The following is an 18,975-nucleotide window of genomic DNA, read 5'->3' on the forward strand; positions in this document are numbered from 1 at the left end:
ACTAGGAAGTAGGCACATCTACACCATGGAGAAGAGGGACACCAAACTGGGAATAGTAGAGTGAGCAGCGGAGGACACCTGTGTCCTGGAAGGCATCTCTCATGAGGACGTGGTACTGAATGCAGAAGGTGGGCAGGGAGAAGCTGTGTGGAGGACCAGAGGACAGCACTGGGGGGATGAGCAGGGGTCATGGCCTGTCAAGCATGAGAAATGGAAGGCAGAAGCACAGTGAGAGCAAGGGGGGGCGGGGGAGGTAAGAGTAGGGATGTTCATCCTCTAGGAAAATCTCCCGTAGCTCAGTCTTTTCCAGATCTTCAAAGGCATGGAACATAGATTCTCCTCCTCCTCTTCCTCCTCTTCTTCCTCTTCCTCTTCTTCTCTTCCTCCTCCTCTTCCTTTTCCTTCTTCTTTTCTTCTCCTCCTTCTTCCTCCTCTTCTTCTTCTTCTCTTCCTCCTCCGCCTCTTCCTTCTCCACCTTCTTTTCTTCTTCTTCTCCTCCTCCAGTTTATTTTTATTCAGGTGTGTGTCTATGCCATATGTATACAGGTGCTTTTGAAAGCCAGAAAAAAAAGGCGTCAGATCCCTTGGAGCTGGAGTTACAGGCATTTGTGAACTGCCTGATGTGGTTGCTGGGAATTCAACTCAGGTCCTCTGGAAGAGCAGTCCATGCTCTTAACCACGGAGCCATCTCTCCAGCCCCCCCTGGATGTTTTTGTCTGCACACTGTGAACAGCCCCACTTTTGAGGACAGATCTATTAGCCAGACTCGTAAGACCAGTGTTCAGAACCAGAATGCCAGTGTCGCCCCAGGGAGTGAAAAATGTGACTGCCACAGGGACCAAGGAGCTGCGCTAAAGCATTCGACACTTTCTCCCTGGAGGCAGAGTGACAGTCAGAGTACAGCTTAATGAGCAGGAATCCGATTGGAGGGGTCTCTGATATCAGCGCAACATTTAATGAAACCCGATCCATCCATTTCACAATGGGGCTTAGATGCCAGTGGGCCGAGGAAGTTAAAGAAAGGCAATTGCTCAGATAGAATTATGACAGGTAATGCTTGCCTCAATCAAGTTCAGCGATTCTTACACTTGATATGTTTATAGTTAATAACCTTTGGGAGTCTTAAAATTGTTTTATGCTTTTTTTTTCTTATTCCAGATTTGAAAACATAAAAGCAGGCATTATAACATAATGAACTCCCTTGTGCCCATCTCTCAGCTTCCACATACGGCCAATCTGGTTTTATCTATGCCTCAGCTACGTCTCCTACTTCCCGTATTATCGTAAAGAAAGCTCCAAACCTTGTGATAGCTTTGAAAGATATTTTATCCAATCCTGTCCTGCCGGCTTGAACTTTTCTCTTGTTTTCTGGTGACATTAGGTATCGCTGCTTGGATTAATACTTTTCTCTTGTTCTCTGCTGACATTAGGTATCACTGCTTGGATTAATACAGCCCCAGAGAGCAATTCAAGACAATCACTGCCATCATTTCTGCTTCCTTTTGATCTTTTCTCAATTACTCAGGAATACTGCCATGAGCATCAGCTACTGGACTACAGTGCAGAGCAGAGCTCCAGGGGTTTTGTGGGTCCTGCCCAGGCAACTCCACGCAGATCTGGGCTCTCTGAGACTGGAGTTCAAGAGGCCCTACATCTGACAAACCCTTATGTAAAGTTATTGACCCTGCCGAAGTTGGAGAGTGAATTCAAGAATGTTGTCAGTGATTAATAAGATAGCTAGGCGGTGGCTGTGGTGCTCAAAACTATGATGGAGACCTCGAGAAAACCAACTGCATTTTCCTGGTTCCCCCTCCCCATCTCCCTCTTTTGCTGGATTTCATTTCTCCCTGAATCAGAGGCTCTGAGTCTCCGATCTGATGTCCCATGGTGGCTGTGTCTAGGGAAAGTGCATGATATTTGAAATAGTGATTGATTGCTGTCAGGTTTCTGACTGTATGCCCCATGCTGTGTGGCTATAGCTTTTACCTGCCTAAGGGTTCTTGTGCACACACATGTACACACACACAAACATATGTTCAGACATGCACATAGGCTGATTATTATAATTTTAATATGTAATGTTACATTTATAATATTATAAATATATAAACAAGATATGATACATCTTATAGCTCTTTAGGAATCAATTTAGTTGCTATGGGGTGGATGTACTCCCTCTACTGTATACTCCACTCAAATGGCAAGCTGGATTACTGGGTTTGGTTTGTTTCTGTTGTTATTTTTGTTTTGGTTTGGTTTTCAAGACAGGGTCTGTGTATCCCTGGTTGTTCTGGAACTCACTCTGTAGACCAGGCTGGCCTTGAACTCGTGTGTGTGTGTGTGTGTGTGTGTGTGTGTGTGTGTGTGTGTGTGTGTGTATGTGTGTGTGTGTGTTGCTGGTATGGAACCCAGGGCCTCACACATGTTGAGCACTTGTCCCGCCACTCAGCTGCCTCCCAACCCTGGCAGACTTCTTTATCCTCTTCTTTTGGTTTTTTGAGAAAAGGTCTTATGTATCGAAGGCTAGCCTTGAACTCACCACAGTGTAGCCCAGGATAACCTTGAGTTACTTATTTTCCAGCGTCTGCTTCCCAAGGGACATTTACCTGGCCTTTGTGTTCCTTCTGAAGATATATTAGAACTAGGTCATTGTTTATGTCTTCTCGCCAGAAACAACACGAGAACAAATCCTCACCACAAGGGGGAGCCGAGCCACAGAGAAATTCAAGGATTATTTTGGACTCAAAAGCCGAGGGTGAAGGCTATTCCCGCAGTAGTCAGCAGGTGGAAGATACTTTCATGAACTCCACACTTTAGTCGCTCAGACCCCAACCACAGGGCTCGCCTTTCATTCACTTCCCAGTGACTTATTTTGGGTTGTGGAGAACAAACCCAGGACCAAACGGTTGATGAATGAGATGTGAATGCTCTGTCCGGAGCTACGACCCCAGTCCTGTAGCTCAACTTTGCTTTGAAGGGACAGACAGGCCTTTGGCTGGCTCTGGAGGTACTGCCTGCCCAGGGTGCTCATTTCCTACAACTGTAACCCCTAAACCAGTGTCTTTCACCTGCAAACCAACACACCCAGGGTCTACAACTCCAGTCATCTCCACACAGTCAGAGGCTACATCCTGTTACTCTCACCCCAGGGGTCAGGACTCAGGAAGCTCCTGCACCCCAGAACACATAAAAGATGTTTATGCTACCCAGTCCTGGTCTGCTTTTCCTGCCTCAACATCCTTGTTGCAGAAGATGCACCAAGGCTCTTGCCCTGATCGTCCCTTGACTTCTCGGTCTCCTCGCTGATCTTGTGCTTCTGTGTGTGGCTTCACAAGATGGGGACATGGTCCTTGACCAACTATCTCTTCAATAGCACTTGCTATACACCCTACACTTGTGAGTGTGTGTGTGTGTGTGTGTGTGTGTGTGTGTGTACATTCTAAGCTTCCTGAGGCCTGAGGAGGGTGTTGGGTATGGTCACTCTCTGCTTTATTCTTGGGACAGGGTTTCTCACTGAACCCGGAGCTGGGCTGGTGGCCAGCAAGCCCAAAGTGATCCTCTTGTCTGCACGCTGTCCCTGTCCCTTGCTCAGCACTGAGATCAGCATCGAGGTGGAGGCCATGCCAGTTTTATGTGGGTGCTGGGGATCGGAAGGCAGGCCATCTCCCTGGCCCCAAATCTGCATTTTAAAAGCCTGACCCCACAGTTCAGAAACCGCTGCTGCTAATCTTTAAGGTACACCTCAAATTCTGCCTCTCCTCAGCACCACTCCCGACTCCTCCCTAGGCTTCCATCCCTACCCCAGTCTCGACAGCATTGCCAGAGAAAAAGTGGTACACGTGGGAGGGAGGTTTGGGGACAAGTGCAGCCATGGTTTCTGGAGTGTCTCTGAACCAGATGTAGTAGTACATGCTTGTGATCCCAGAACCTGGGGGGCAGGAGGATCGCCCACAGTTTGAGGTCACTCTGAGCCTGACTCAAAACAACCAAGGAGGCTGGCAGGATGGCTCAGTGGGCAAAGGTGCTCATTGCCAAGCCCAATAACCTGTGTTAGCTCCCCAGGAGAGACTGGTTGAGGGAGAAAGTTGTCCTCTGACCTACACACACACACACACACACACACACATACACACACACACACACACACCATGGCACCAATGTGCCCACCTCATCCCTACCCCCAGTAAACAAATAAACGTAATCTAAAATACTTTCCCAACAAACAAACAAAACAAGACTGCTTCTGGAAACTGTAATAAACTCAGTTGAACAAAATTAGTTTTCAAAGACAGTTTCACTCCATTGGGTGGCTTTCTGGGCACCCATCTGTGAAAGGCCTCCAGGTCCTTTGGAACACAATTACCTGCTGCTCACTGTGCATCTGTGGTGGTTTGAAAGAAAATGGCCCCCACTGGGAGTGGCGCTAATGGGAGGTGTGGCCTTGTGGAGGAAGTGGGTCGCTGTGGGGGTGGGCTTTGAGGTTTCCTGTGCTCAAGCTACACCCAGTGAGACAGACCACTTCCTGTTGCCTGCAAGTCAAGATGTAGGACTCTCGGCTCCTTCTCCAGCACCATGTCTGCCTGCATGCTGCCACGTCCCACCACACTGACAATGGATTGAACCTCTGAACTGTGAGTGAGCCACCACAGTGAAATGCTTTCCTTTATAGGAGTGGCTGTGGTCATGGTGTCTCTTCACAGCAATAGAAACCCTAACTCCCACCCCCATTCATCCATCTCTGCTGCCAGCCCTGACTCCTGCGGTTCCTGTAAAATCCAGACCCACTCATTTCAGGCTGGGGGTCTGGCTGTCTCTCCCCAGCCTGGGATGGTGATTCGTGATTTGCTTTCACCCTCAAGAAGCAAGGGTTTCCCTGACGCCCCTTACAAGGCTCACCCCTTCCCCACACTCTTTATTCCTTCACCTTTGCCCAAGGCTACCCACCTGTGCACATTTAGTTATCTCCTGGCTTGTTAATGATCTGTTTCCCACTTGCTATGGACTCTGGGCCTGCTATACGTAAGGCTGAAGAGATGTCGGATGGACGAATAGAGAACATGGTTTTATATTCTGCCATCCATTACTTAAGAGTGCACCAGAGGAAGACCCTGATCTCTGAGCAGCACCTGTCATCAAGGGGGAGTGTCCTAGTTAGATGCAGCTGTTAACTTGCTGGAGCCTAGAGTCAAGGCTCTTACAGAAAGGAAGGAAGGGGGTATGATCACTGGTTGTTTTGTGTTTTGGGTAACTAAACTTTTTATTATTACTGGCAGGGGGTGTATGTGCCACGGAATACACGTGGGGGTCAGAGGACATCTTGCAGGAGTCGGTTCTTTTCTCTCCACCACGTGGGTCCCAGGGATTAAACTCAGGCCATTATGCTTGGTGGCAAGCACTTTTACCTGCTGAGCCATCTAAACCTAGCCCTCCTAGTAAGATTTTAGCCGGGCAGCGGTGGTGCACGCCTTTAATTCCAGCACTCGGGAGGCAGAGCCAGGCGAATCTCTGTGAGTTTGAGGCCAGCCTAGGCTACCAAGTGAGTCCCAGGAAAGGCGCAAAGCTACACAGAGAAACCCTGTCTCGGAAAAAAAAAAGACTTTAAAGATTCGGTCTACTTTTAATTATGTGTGTGTGTGTGTATGAGGTTATGTGCACGTGAGTGCATGAGCTTGCAGAGGCCAGAAGAGGCCATCATGATGTCCCTGGAGCTGGGGTTACAGGCAGTTGGGAGCCACCTGACATGGGTGCTGGCAGCTCCAGTCGTCTGGAAGAGCAGTGTGTGGTACTTTTGTTTGTCTTTGGTTTTTCAAGACAGAATTTCTCTGTGTAGCCCAGGCTGGCCTCGAACTCACAGAGATCCACCTGCCTCTGCCTCCTGAGTGCTGGGATTAAAGGCCTGGGCTACCACCTGGCTGCAGTGTGTGATCTTAATGGAGTGAGTACCATGGAGTCTGTGCTAGGATTTCTACACTTGAAATGTAAAGTTCATTTAGTAATTTAAATATACAGGTAGGCACACCGTGTGGACACTCTTGCTGCTTTTCTCCCCTGGACAGCTAAAAAAAAAAAAAAAAAAAAAAAAAGACAACAGAGGAGTTTATATTTGTTTAATACTTGCATTGTTTCTATAGCGCAATTATAGCAATCTTTAAGTTTACTTTTCATTACAAATATTTGTCAAGTTTTATTTCAGAAACATTTTTTCCTACTTTCTTGCACATGCGCCCAGACACACTACAAAAAATTCATTCATAACACATTAAGGGCAAACATTACTCATGTAAACATCTTCCATTAATTTCCCATAATTTAAAAAAATCATAGAATTATAGATATTGAATAAGGCTCATAGATTTAGTTCAAATTCCACAAAAGACCAAAGATGTTGTTGTTGTTGTTGTTTTTAAACTGTGATGTGGTTGACTTTTGGTTACAATCAAGGCCGAAAGAAAGCGTAACCCCTGGCTTCCATTCCATAAACATACCTCACAACCCAATAAATGCATTTTAGGATAGAAAGAACATAGAAAACCCAGGAGGAAAAACATTTGAAGGAGGGAGCTAAAAATCATGGACATAACTTCATAACTTTCTTATGCAACCACCAGGCGTGACATACACAGTCCCTGTAGTATCAAGAGAAATTCTAGTAACCGGGTAGGTAGAGCAGAGGGCACGGCTCAGTGTTCATATTGCTAGTGTACACAGTGAAAGTTTGTCAGATTATTGTTTCATTGTATCCAGGGCCAAAGGTGGGTTGGGGAACGCACTCGAGTGGCATATCATTGGAAGGGACTTTTTGTTTTGTTTTGTTTTGCTTTCTAGTATCTCAAGTGTCCGAAGAATTGGGAGGTATGTCTTAGGTACATGAACGGTCTTCATATTAAAATGACATTTAACAACCGTGTAAAGTCACAGACAGGAATCAAGGGTTTCCATTATCCGCGGAAGTCTCCCTCTCTGGCTGAAGTTGGGTGCTTAGATGCATAGTCTTCCAGAGCTGAGACAGGATATGGACTGTGCTGAGAATGGCCCCTGCCAGCGGCTGCCCTCCCTCTCTGGGAGAGGGAGGTCAGAAGGCAAAAAGCATTGGTAAATCTGTGAAGTTCCACCCTGGGGTCTGGACCCCAACTCCACTGAGGGTAGCCTCCCTGACATTGTGACTAGGCAGTTAGGGGTGGTAAGTGAAGGTGGCCGGGAAACCCAGTTCTAAGGTCTACACGGCCAAGTCTGGTTTCTGATTCTGCTGCCCTGCAAAGAAATTGTGCTCCGAGAACTGCACCAGTATCTCTAATGCCTGGATTCGCGCTCAGGCCCCCCAGGGGGCCTGCAGGGAATCACTAAAAGGTAAACACACCTCCATTAGCACCGAACTTACCACCAGAAAGCGGCTGAGGCACTGGGAAGCCTACCTGCATCAGACCCCACCCCGCCAGGAGGTGGGCCCCAGTCAGAGGGCTCTTGTAGGCTTTTGATTTCTAAAAATGAAAACTGATCTGCATTATATCTCAATAGACTCAGATAATTCTCACCAAAAATTTTGTCGTGTGTTTAAATAGCACTGGAATAATTCAACTTCATTTAAATATATTCATTCTACCATGAAAATATTTCATACAAACATCTATTTACATACAAACACATTAAAATTTGTGAAAAGGGTTTCCACCCCTGTGGCTGTATGGCTTGAAATAGTTTCATTGCTTTGAATATGTATGCACACGTTTGGCAAATAAAACTTTTAAAATTTAGTATTATTGAAAACAACCCCCCCAAAAAAACCAAAAAAACCCCAAACCAAACAAGAAACCCAAAACCCCCCACAAAAAAAACTCTCCAAAACCAAACAAAACAAAGAAAAAAAAAAAAAACCATCCAAAACAAAACCCTGACACCAAGGCTTAAAATTTCTGAAGGGAAAAAAATCCAAGGTGTGTGTATGTTGAGGAATATATCAAGGTACCTCAAGTACCTGTAAATTGAATATATTTTGTGAACCTTTGATCTGCAGCAAATAAACATTACAACTATCCATCTTGCAACATAGTTTCACTTGTCTGTCTAAAACAAAAGATGTCTGGATTCTAAATGGCTACTCTGAAGACAGAACTTGGGGAGGGCTGTGTGAACGCAAACAACACCCAGGATTTCTGACCTTCCTGGAAGATTTTAAAGATATCTTGCAGTGAGAAATTTAGATTTTTTTTTAAATCTATTAAGTGAAGATTAATAAAAGTGCCACGTACTGTCTCACTAAGACAAACTTTTAATTCAGTGTTCATAATTGACCCCCCACCCCCAATATTAGGAATGTAATCCAGGGCCTCTAGAGTTTTTAGGCAAACGTTGGACCACTGAGCTATATCCCCAGCTCAATGCAATTTTAATTGTCACAATTCAATGTTATAAATGGTTACATGGCCTTGACAGTTTGCGTGTGTGTGTGTGTGTGTGTGTGTGTGTGTGTGTGTGTGTGTCCCCGGGTGGTGGTGGTGATAAGGAAATCGTTTTTCAAGTGTGATGAACCCCAAAGGGTAATGAATCTGAACTCTAGTCCCAGTCAGGTTCCAAGAGGTCTTGACAAAGAATTTCCTCTGGGATTAAGCAGGTTAAAATAAGAATAGGTACTAAGAAACTCAAGTCCTCCCTGCCTGTTACTTTCTAGCTTCATCTCATTCTTTTGCATCCTAAATCCAGTCCTTACATTTGCTTTTGTTAGTTCAAACAAATGCCCCACTAGGGGACATGCTCTGTAGATTAGTTCCTATTCCTAAGTCTAACACAAGGTAATAGTTCATCATAGAAAAGATGCTAATGATGGGTCAAGTCATGCAGGGTTGAACCGAGACAGCTCTGAATGAATGAATCCCCATGGCGTCAGTGCATGGGGAAAACAGCGGAAGGTTAAATCTTTTTCCCCTACCACGGAGAATCTCAACCATGTCTGCTTGTGATTTTGATCCTGATGGAAGACCAGATTTATCTGCTTCCTATTTCCTACTACAGCAGATGGGAAGTAAGTAGAAGGTGCTTTTCCGCTTCGGGTCAAACTAGGAAGAAACCTCAACTCCCCCTAAGCCGTCAATTTTCTATGCAATCTCTACCCTGCTGACTCCTCTGCCTCTCCAGTGACTCTCTGGCGCCTTTAACAGTTGCAACCCGTGACAAAGCTGGATATCTTGGGGAGCGGGGGAAACAGAACGACTGGACCAGGTCACTCAGGGAAAGGCACACAGTGTAGCAAGAGAGGAGAGGAGCTCCAGACACAAAGAGGCAGAGCAAAGAGCTGGGCTGCCCTTCTGCACACACACCAAGGCTTCTCACACAGCAGAAGAAAAAGAGCTGAAAGACACAGGAAACATACAGGGAGAGGGAAGACGGAGAAGCTCAGCTGTGTGAATTGCTTCCTGGGATTTGTCTAAGGGTCACGTACACAGCGCTGGGCTGGAAGCCCAGACCGCCTTCCTCCAGTGTGGAATGTGAAACGCAGATTTGCTAGCTCACCAGCCACAGTCCTTCAATCCCTTCATACATTAAAAAAAAAGAAAAAAAATTATATTTTTTTGTATGTGGGGGTGAACACATGGCACACTGTGTGTGGTCAGAGGACAGCTTCCAGGAGTTGGTTTTCTCCTGCTATGGAGGTCCTTGAGATGAACTCAGGTCATAGGCCATAGGCTCGGCAACAAGCATCTTTACCTGCTAAACTATTTTGCTGGCCCTCAAGCCCCCAAAATTGTTTTTGAGTTCCATTTGAATGAGATTGCTAGAGTAGCCCTTTAGGATAGAAGCTGAGGCCCCGTTGCAACTAAGACTACTTCCAGCTCCAGGTGTGAAATCCTGGGGCACACCATCCGAGGGGGGCCTGCCCTCTCTCCCTCTGCCTCATCTCTCGACCAAGTCCAAACCTGACTGGTGGAGCTGAAGAAAGCCATCTTTCTCCCCAAGGCAGCTAACTCTCTTTGGACACATTTACATGAAAGCACCTCTCAGAACTCAAATCCACAGACCCCATCCTTCTGTCACAGTTTACTGAGCGGTCTCTTTCTACAGAATAGAAGCAATCCTATCCTGGCGACTTGTAGTCTAAAAATGATTCAGTCACCTTGCAGGAGACCTCCTCAGAAGTTCCAAGGATGTTTCTCCTGCGTGAACTATCTTCTTAAAAGCTTTCAAACAGGGACGTGACCAGCTCTCCTGGAAAGCACCGCCACCTAGGTGCGGAGCCTGAAGCTGGGTGTGTTAGGAAGCTTGTAAAAGAGCCCAAGGTGTGGCTATCGGAGCTGAGGGCTGAGTCTTCCATTCCGGGGCTGCTCTGATGGGCAAACTGTGCAGCCCCAGATGGAACACTTTTGAAAGCTGTTGTTAAAGAGTGCAACTGACAAAAAAAAAAAAGAAAAGAAAGAGCCAACTGCCCTCTCCCTGTCTCCTCCCTCCAATCCCACCCACTCCCAGCAAGCATCTCTCTGCATTCGGAGCTCCCTCAAAAGCCTAAACCAAGCAGGCTGCACACACGGCACTGTTGACAGTGCAGACTTCAGCAGCTGTGGTTCCCAGGTTTCCTTGTGACGGAGTGACGCCTTGGGGGAGGGGCCCCCCAAACTCAGCATTCATTCAGAGCAATCCAGTTATGTTACAGATCTAATGTGCTAAACTAAAACAATGGGTTTTCCTCTGTATTTCTGCAGTTGTGATTACATATGGCTTGTGTGAGGTGGCAATATGCTAGTGATAGAAAGTGCACAGGTGTGAACTCTGGGCTCGCAGAGCGTGGAAGCAGTTAAGTGCTCGGAGACCACTGTGGTGAGAAGCTTTAGCTACAGATCTGACTTGCACCTAGTGATCAGCATGTCTGTCTCCTCGGCACTGGTTTCAAAGGGAACTCTGCATTCTGGGTTGGAATGCAGGTCGGCTATTGTATTTCGAATTCAGTGAGCTGTGTCACAAGCCAGACTGCACTAGGTTATGTACAATTAGTGTGTACCCGAGGAGAAAAAATTGCCAGCACTACTGAATATACTGCAAAATTGCCACAATGACTGCTTAGAAATACTAATGTTCCTCTCTTCTTCCTGAAAGTGTATCTTACAACTCTCTGGTAACTTAATGCAAACAGAGCAAATTCATTTCTTCTCACATCTGAAAGCAAAGGTATCTTTGTTTACATGCGAGAATAATAAGTCTATAGTAACAGTCTGGCCCTATGAGCCAGTACTTTATATCAGGACATAAGAATGAAATGATAGAGAAAGAACCAGAGAGACCTGGACACCGCTATGAATGCAAAATCCATTTGGAAGCTTTCTCTTGTAAAGGATAGCTAAGATAAGAAGTGAGGCTAGAGAAAAGACTCAGAAGACTGGGCTTCGGTTCACTAGGAGAGTAACAACAGAAACAAAGCCATTCTATTGCAAGATACAGATCAAAGGTTAAAAGGCAAATAAATGACCCTACATTTATATAAAGATGAAATCGCTTCCTGCCCCGCAGATGGCAACATGCAAGGATGATCGAACACCATTTGCAATGGCCATAGAAAAAACATCATGGAAAAAAACCACTGACGGAAAAATGACTGAAGAATCCCAGTTCCCTTTTTCAACCCAATCATTTGGTATCTCTGAACGTGGTCCAGATTTAGACTTCAACCATCAAAGAACATCATGCTGTCTACAGTTCGACAGTACCTCTCAGTAGGGCGTTACTGCAAGGCTAGCTAATTTTAAATCTGGTATGAGTAATACAGTCAAACCTAGTTAGTATGCGAGAAAGTCGTTGCTAACGCAGGGTGAGAGGATGTGATGTCACAGCATGAACAGTCCCTGGTTGTCCCGTTGTCAGATAAATGTAGTGCATAGATCCAAGTTTCTATTCCAGGTCTCTGGACCCCAGGGCCAGGTCTTTCACTTTTGCTGGGTGGCCTGGAAGGCCTTCAGCTCCACCTGGTACCACTCAGGGGCTTCGGGCCCGCTCTTCCCTGGGGGGCTGTGGTCATAGCCATAGGCCACGGTCAGCTCTTCCTCAGCTTCCACAGCTCGCAGGGTGCGGATGCACTTGATGGGCCCAAAACGAGGGTGGACAAACCTAAACATCAAGATGGGAAAGGTCATTCCTGGGCTAACCGAGGACCTCAGTGGCGGAGGGGAGCCTCTCGCCCACGGACACTGGCTGGGCATGGCTCCTGTGTCCTCAGGGTGTGGGCATGCCTTCACCAGCTTCAGCAGGAGCTTCTAAGACAAGGAGTGTCTCAGCCCCAGCCCCAGATCTGCTGGGCCAGAACACTCCAGGCTGGCCATGTAGCTCGGTTGGCAGAGTGTTGACCTAGCCTGCCTGGGGTCCTGGGCTCTCTCTTCAATATTTCATAAAGCAGGCATTGGTGGTGCCTGCCTGTAGTCCCAGCATGTAGGAGGTGGGGCAGGAGAATCAGACATCAAGGTTATCCTTGGCTTCATAATGAATTTGAGGCCAGCCTGGGATATGTAACATCCTGCTTTAAAAATAAAACCCCAAATCCCACAGAATACCCCCAGACAGCGCACTGGCATTTACTGTGTGTGTGTGTGTGTGTGTGTGTGTGTGTGTGTGTGTGCGTGCGCGCGCGCACAACATGCCGTCACAGCACATGTTGGTTGGGGTGTTCAGAGGACAACTTGCAGAAGTTGGTCCTTTCCTCCCACTGTGTGGGGCCTGGGGATTAAACTCAGGTCTTCAGGCTTGGAGACAAGTGCCTTTACCTGTCAAGCCATCTTGCTAGACCCTGTCCTTCATTTAGAGCCCCATGATGAAGTAAGACAGAGGATACATCAAACAGGAAGGAGCTAGCCTTAAATCAGATTGGCCTGATGGAGCTAAGCATTTGGCTGTCTCCTCTGCTTGTGGAGAAAAGTGTCTGTCTGAGGCATTTTTAGAGCACTGGGACAGAACCAAGGACCAAGCGCTGTCCTGGGGCTTATGTTCCCAGCCTTGTGTGTATGGTTCGGAATAACTTTTATTTGGTATAAAAATAAACAACCCCCATTGGACACCAGAGAGGCCTGTTTGAGTATCACACTTCATGAAAGGGGCATTTCCCTTGGGGTCAGGATACTGGCTGTAAGTTCTGGTTTCTTATGTATCACTGTGTTCCATTATGTTCCTGTTTTCCTGACTTTCACTTTCCTGATCTGTAAAATCAGGACAATACGAGTAAGACTCACCCTAGATAGTCTCCGTGGTGAGAAAATGGGGTCCCGTGTAGCGAGTCCCTCCGACAGTGCCTGGTACAAAATGAGACTCTACTATTGGTACATGTGTGAATACGTGTATAGGAGTGTGAACATGTATGTATGTGGGTTTTGTGAATGAGCACTTATGAGTCATGTGTGGACATTCATCTGAGTACATGTGTGCATATACATGTGTATATGAGCATGTGTGCCTGCAGCATTCAGATTATGCTCCTTCACAAAGATGTCCAGACCATGGAATCAGGAATTCTTTGTCATTGTGGCTTTCGGCTGAGAACAGAGCTAGTGCTAGAGTACTTGCCTGGCATGTAGAAAGCCCTGGCAAGATCACAATTTTGTGTGTGTGTGTGTGTATGTGTGTGTGTGTGTGTGTCTGTCTGTCTGTCTACTTACCTATAACAAGTGTGGTAGTGTGAATGAAAACAACCCCCATCGGCTCACAAGGAGTGGTACTATTGGGAGGTGTGGCCTTGTTGGAGAAAGAGCATCACTGGGGGTGGGCTTTTGGGGCTTCAGAAGCCCAAGCCAGGCCCAGTGTCTCTCTCTTCCTGCTGCCTGTGGATCTGGATGTAGAACTCTCAGCTACCTCTCCAGCACCATGTCTGCCTGCACACCACCACGCTTCCTGCCGTGATGACAATGAACTAAACCTATCTCTGAAGGGTGAGCCAGCCCCAACTAAATGTTTTCCTTAGTAAGAGTTGCTGTGGTCATGACGTCTCTTCAAAGTGACAGAAACCCTAACTAAGACAGAAGTGTATGACTGTATAGCTCTGGCTTGCCTGGAACTCACTAGGTAGACCAGGCTAGCTTTGAACTCAGAGAGATCTACCTGCCTCTGCCTCCCGAGTGCTGAGATTAAAGACCTGAGCTATAGTGCCAGGTGACTTTGTCTTTAAGTTGACACGTTTCATTATAATTTGTATCATATGATTTCAATATGAAAATTAAATAATGCTCCTGAAATGGAGATTTGATTAACTTTCTAGAAGATCCACTGGGATGGGGGAGGGGAATTTGATGTTGAATTTTTGGGCCTACGGCTTCTTTTCCAATGTTCTGGTCGCTTTATTCCCATGTTCATTGTCACTGTCGACTTTTTATTTTGATGTTTTTGTTGTTGCTTATTTTTTAATTTAATTAATTTTTTGTTTTGTTTTTTTCAAGACAGAGTTTCTCTGTGTAACCCTGGCTGTCCTAAAACTCACTCTGCAGACCAGGCTGTCCTCAAACTCGAGGTCCGCCTGCCTCTACCTCCCAGTGCTGGGGCTAAGGAACTCAGTTTCCTCCTGCCTCAGACTTCCAGGAGCTGGAATTATAGGTGGGCACCACCACACCCAGCCTCCCATTAGTTTGAATAGACAGAATAAAAAGAAAGAACTTGGTTTCTGGTGTTAAGGCTTGGCCAGGGACTGCACTGGGCCACTCCGCTTCCAGATTCGAGACATAACTGACTGGGAGTTCCCAGGAGAACTGAATGAGATAAAACGTGAAAAGCATCTGGAGTAGGGCTAGGGTAGATGGGCAGAGTATGAGTTAGCATGTGTGAGCTCCTGGGTTCAATCTCTAACACAAGGAAGGGAGGAATGAGGGGAGGAAGGGAGAGAGGGACCCAGAGTGAATGCTCAGAGCTCATGGCTATAGAAATAGCAATGAACCCAAACCTCTGGGCCACATAGTTCTGGACCTTGGCTGACACATTACCATATTTACAGGTAGGGAAAGTGCTTGTGTGATTGTCTCTGGGCATTTTGTGCCAGACTTCAGTGAAAGCAGCATGGAGAAATGCTGTCTCACTTATATTAATGCATATATTAATGCCAGTGACTTGAGGAAACACACAGATGCTGGGAATTGGAATCTGAAGTTTACATTTGGTCATTATTCAAGGAGTCATTCCCCCATAGAATGGGTTTTGGCCACACTGGGTTTGCTTGCAAAACAATTATCAACAACAAAACAAAGAAAACAGCCAGGCAGTGGAGGCACACGCCTTTAATCCCAGCTTAGGAAGCAGGATCTATGAGTTCAAGGCCAGCCTGATCTATAAATCGAGTTCCAGGAGAGCCAGGACTACACAGAGAACCCTTGTCTCGAAGCTCTCCCCCACTCCAACAAACAAACAAGGAAGCAACCAATAAACAAAAAACCCACCATCAACAACAACAAAACAAACACCACCAAAGAAAACAAACCAAAAAAAAAAAAACCAAACAAAAAAAACCCCAAAAAAACAAAAATAAAACCTGCTGAGCAGAGATTGATTTTGTACAAACAGAAACTTCTCTTGTTTCCAGTTCTCTATTGCGTTTGGAGAGGAAAAACTGTCCTTGTGAAGTCACAGACAGGCCTGATTCCAATGAGGGTCTGAGTGGTATGTGGGGGCTGTTGTTATTGGGCACAGCTGGGAATGGGCTTTAGCCAAATTCACGCTAGCTGTGAAAGCCCCGAAGCTAATAACAGCGTCAGCCTCATTTCACATGACACATGTCCTTTGCCATTTCAGCCAGCCCCTTAGAAGCAGCTGGAACACCAACACTTGTTACTGGCTGCCAAGGAGAGCTAGTCACCGCCAGGATGATTTCCAAGACATCTCAAGGACGAGTCTCAGGACATTTCCCAGCAGGCGCCAAATCCTGGCAAGGTCTCACAGATGAAATGTCCAGAGCGTGATCTTGCACAGCAGAGGGGCTGCGGCCACAGCGTCGAGCAGGGAAGGGTATGCTCTAGGGCTACACTGCCATTCCCATTATCTGTGTGCACATGTGCGTGTGCGTGGTTATGTCTGCACCTGAGTGCGTGCGTGCATGCGTGCGTGCGCGTGCGTGTGTGTGTGTGTGTGTGTGTGTGTGTGTGTGTGTGTGTAGGTCAAAGGGGGACAACTTCAGGTGTGGTCCTCAAACACCATCCACCCTGTTTTTTGACTGGGTCTCTCACTGTCCTGGAACTTCCTGCTGAGGCTGACTAGCCAGTGAGCCCAGGGAATGATCCTGCTTCTGCCTCTCGGTGCTTGGAGCACCCTTTCCCATACTCAGCTTTTCATATAGGTGCTGGGTGGGGACTGCACGCAAGTCTCCACGCTTCTGCAGCAAGCCCTTGGATGACTTAACTGCTTCTTTCCTCTCTAGCCCTGCAATGTAATCTTTAAATGAGGGGAAAAAAAATCTAAGGGCAAGTAAGGACAGCAGTAAAACAGCCACCATACTTCTATGATAGTTCTACTTCCGAAATCACTTTCTTTTCATCTCACGGCTAGAAAGCAGGCTGTTCAGATCTTGAACCTTAAACCACAAGGCTGAGGTGCACGGCAAAGGACCCACCTTTCTCACACCCTCCTGGGTCCTGGAGGCCCTCAGCATAGATCCTTCCAGCCACTAGCATCCTACTTACATGTCATAGATGCAGTTTGGAGTGAAGGAGTGATTTGCCTTGTGTCCCAGGGAGGCACAGTACTTGGATACACAGTTGTAGGGCTCAGGCACATCAATGACTGTTTCCTCATCAAGGGACAGAGTGTTCCCGTTTAGGGCCCAATCCCTGCTGTCAACCTGCAAAACACAGGGACGTGGTGCTTGAGAGGGCCGTTCTCCCCAAAGCTCAAAGCACAGCAGAGGCTCTACCTCATTTACCTTAACACTTCAGAGTCTGAGCACTGCAGACACAGAGGAAGCCAGCCAAGACATCTTCCCACACAAGATTGGCCCAACCAGACAGCTCAACTTACTGTTTATTGTATTTCCCTGGTTTTATATAGAAGAAAAGGATTTTGATTTACAAAGGCGCACACAAATATCAGACAAACTTGAACTAAAAATAAATGAAGAAGAGGCTGTTGAGAGGGCTTTGTGGGCACAGGTGCTAACTACCAAGACTGAACGCCTGAGGTCAGGCCACAGAAGCCACGTGGTTAGAGAGAACCTACCCCTGGAAGTTGTCCTCCGCCCTCCACTCTTGAACAATGGCACATGATCCTCCAAATAAATACATGTTTTTGTTTTTGTTTTATTCCCTAGATAAGGTTTCTCTGTGTACCGCTGGCTGTCCTGGAACTCACTCTGTAGACCCGGCTGGCCTTGAACTTGGGAGATTTGCCTGTCTCTGCCTCCCAAGTACTGGGACTAAGGGGTGTGCCACCGCTGTCCAGCCAGCAATGTACTTTAAAAACATCTGAGCTAGAGATGGCTCAGTGGTTAAGAGTACTGGCTGTTCTTTCAGAGGACTTGAGTTCAATTCCCAGCACCCACATGGCAGCTCACAACTGTCTGTAACTCCAATTCCAGGGGATCTGACACCTTCACACCAATGCACATAAGATAAATAGAAGCCGGGCGGTGGTGGCGCACACCTTTAATCCCAGCACTCGGGAGGCAGAGCCAGGTGGATCTCTGTGAGTTCGAGGCCAGCCTGGGCTACCAAGTGAGTTCCAGGAAAGGCGCAAAGCTACACAGAGAAACCCTGTCTCGAAAAACCAAAAAAAAAAAAAAAAGATAAATAGAAAAGGAAATCTATAAAAAGGCCCACACTTCCGCCCCAGTGGCGGAACCAGGGTGAGCAGGAGGCCGTCTGCAAGCCAGTGTGCTGGTCTACCTGGGCCCCCCGCTCACCACCCACAGCACAACCACTTGACTTCTTCAGGCTGGACATTGGGAGGCCAGCAGAAGAGCCTGATGGGCCCTTTTAGAAAGGGTCACATTTTCGTAGAACTTGTAAATCGAGCAGACACGTGCAACCTTCCGACACTGCGACACACTTGTCATCTACACCTTATGTTTGTGAGCCAAACCATCTCTCTTAAGTCTTAAGTAAACTTACAACTTGGTGTTAGGCTGCGTCTGAAGTTATCCTTGGCCCCAAGTAGCCTGTGGATCACAGGACGGACAGACACCTCTCCTAGGTAAACCAACCCTTCCTCCGAGACATTGCGTTTATATGTGACAGTCAATGAACTGGGCAGTTGCCACAAGCAGCAGTATTAAACACGAGGAAGGTCCCCTTGGATCTCATTGTTCCCAGCCTATCATGTAACCACGCAACACTGACAGGCTGTATGCAGTGTTGTTTGCTGTGAATCACTCTTAGGTGTACAGCAGGGTCTAAACTTCCCTGGGTGCGAGGAGCCCGTGAATCATCACAGCGGCAGATGCTGGCCTGCCTTGAACTATGCCTCCCACTGCGTTTGTGACCTTGGGCAAACTGTTTAATCTCTCTAGGTTTCCATTTTTCTCATCTGCAAAATGTTTGAATGAAGAGGCATGGGTTTAATATTTAAAAGTCCAGAATGCTTCCACATTCAAAACTTTTTGAGGCTGATTTATACAACTGGAAGAAGCCACACCTGACCATATGACAGGTCACGGGCAAAATGCAGACACAATAAAAATATAGAATAACTGCTTCCCAGCTATGTACACAAGAAACACTAAATTTCATATTTTGACTGGGGTCCCATCCCTAAGATGATTATAAAAATGCAAATATTTAAAAACCCTGGATTCCTAACATTTCTGGTCCCGAGCATTTCAGATAAGGGGTGCTCCACCTGTAATACACCCTTACCCCAAAGCCACCCTTTCCCTGCTCAGTGTCTTGGACCTTCTGGAGGCCTGGTGAAGTACAGCCATCTGTGTGGATGCCATCTGCTCCACCTGAGTATTTTGTTGTCTTTTGCCTGCCCAGGTGCTTTGAATGTGTGACTAATTGGAACAATTTGTGGAACATTCTCTTGTTAGCCACAGGAATAAGTGGCAGA

The 18,975-nt window shown here is 46.8% G+C and overlaps 1 protein-coding gene across 1 annotated transcript in view; it reads right to left on the minus strand.

Annotated features, from left to right (window-relative positions):
* Window positions 1-10,520: 10,520 nt before the first annotated feature.
* Setd7 (SET domain containing 7, histone lysine methyltransferase) overlaps window positions 10,521-18,975 on the minus strand; it is a 41,440-nt gene continuing 32,985 nt past the window's right edge. Inside the window, exons 7-8 of the mRNA XM_059252476.1 lie at window positions 16,617-16,774; window positions 10,521-12,084 (exon numbers count right to left, since the gene is read on the minus strand). Coding sequence (XP_059108459.1) covers window positions 11,904-12,084; window positions 16,617-16,774 — 339 coding nt within the window. The 3' untranslated portion in view covers window positions 10,521-11,903. The remainder of the gene's footprint in view (window positions 12,085-16,616; window positions 16,775-18,975) is intronic.

Source organism: Peromyscus eremicus, unplaced genomic scaffold, assembly GCF_949786415.1.
Source record: "Peromyscus eremicus unplaced genomic scaffold, PerEre_H2_v1 PerEre#2#unplaced_62, whole genome shotgun sequence".
In the NCBI taxonomy this organism is placed as follows: Eukaryota; Metazoa; Chordata; class Mammalia; order Rodentia; family Cricetidae; genus Peromyscus; species Peromyscus eremicus.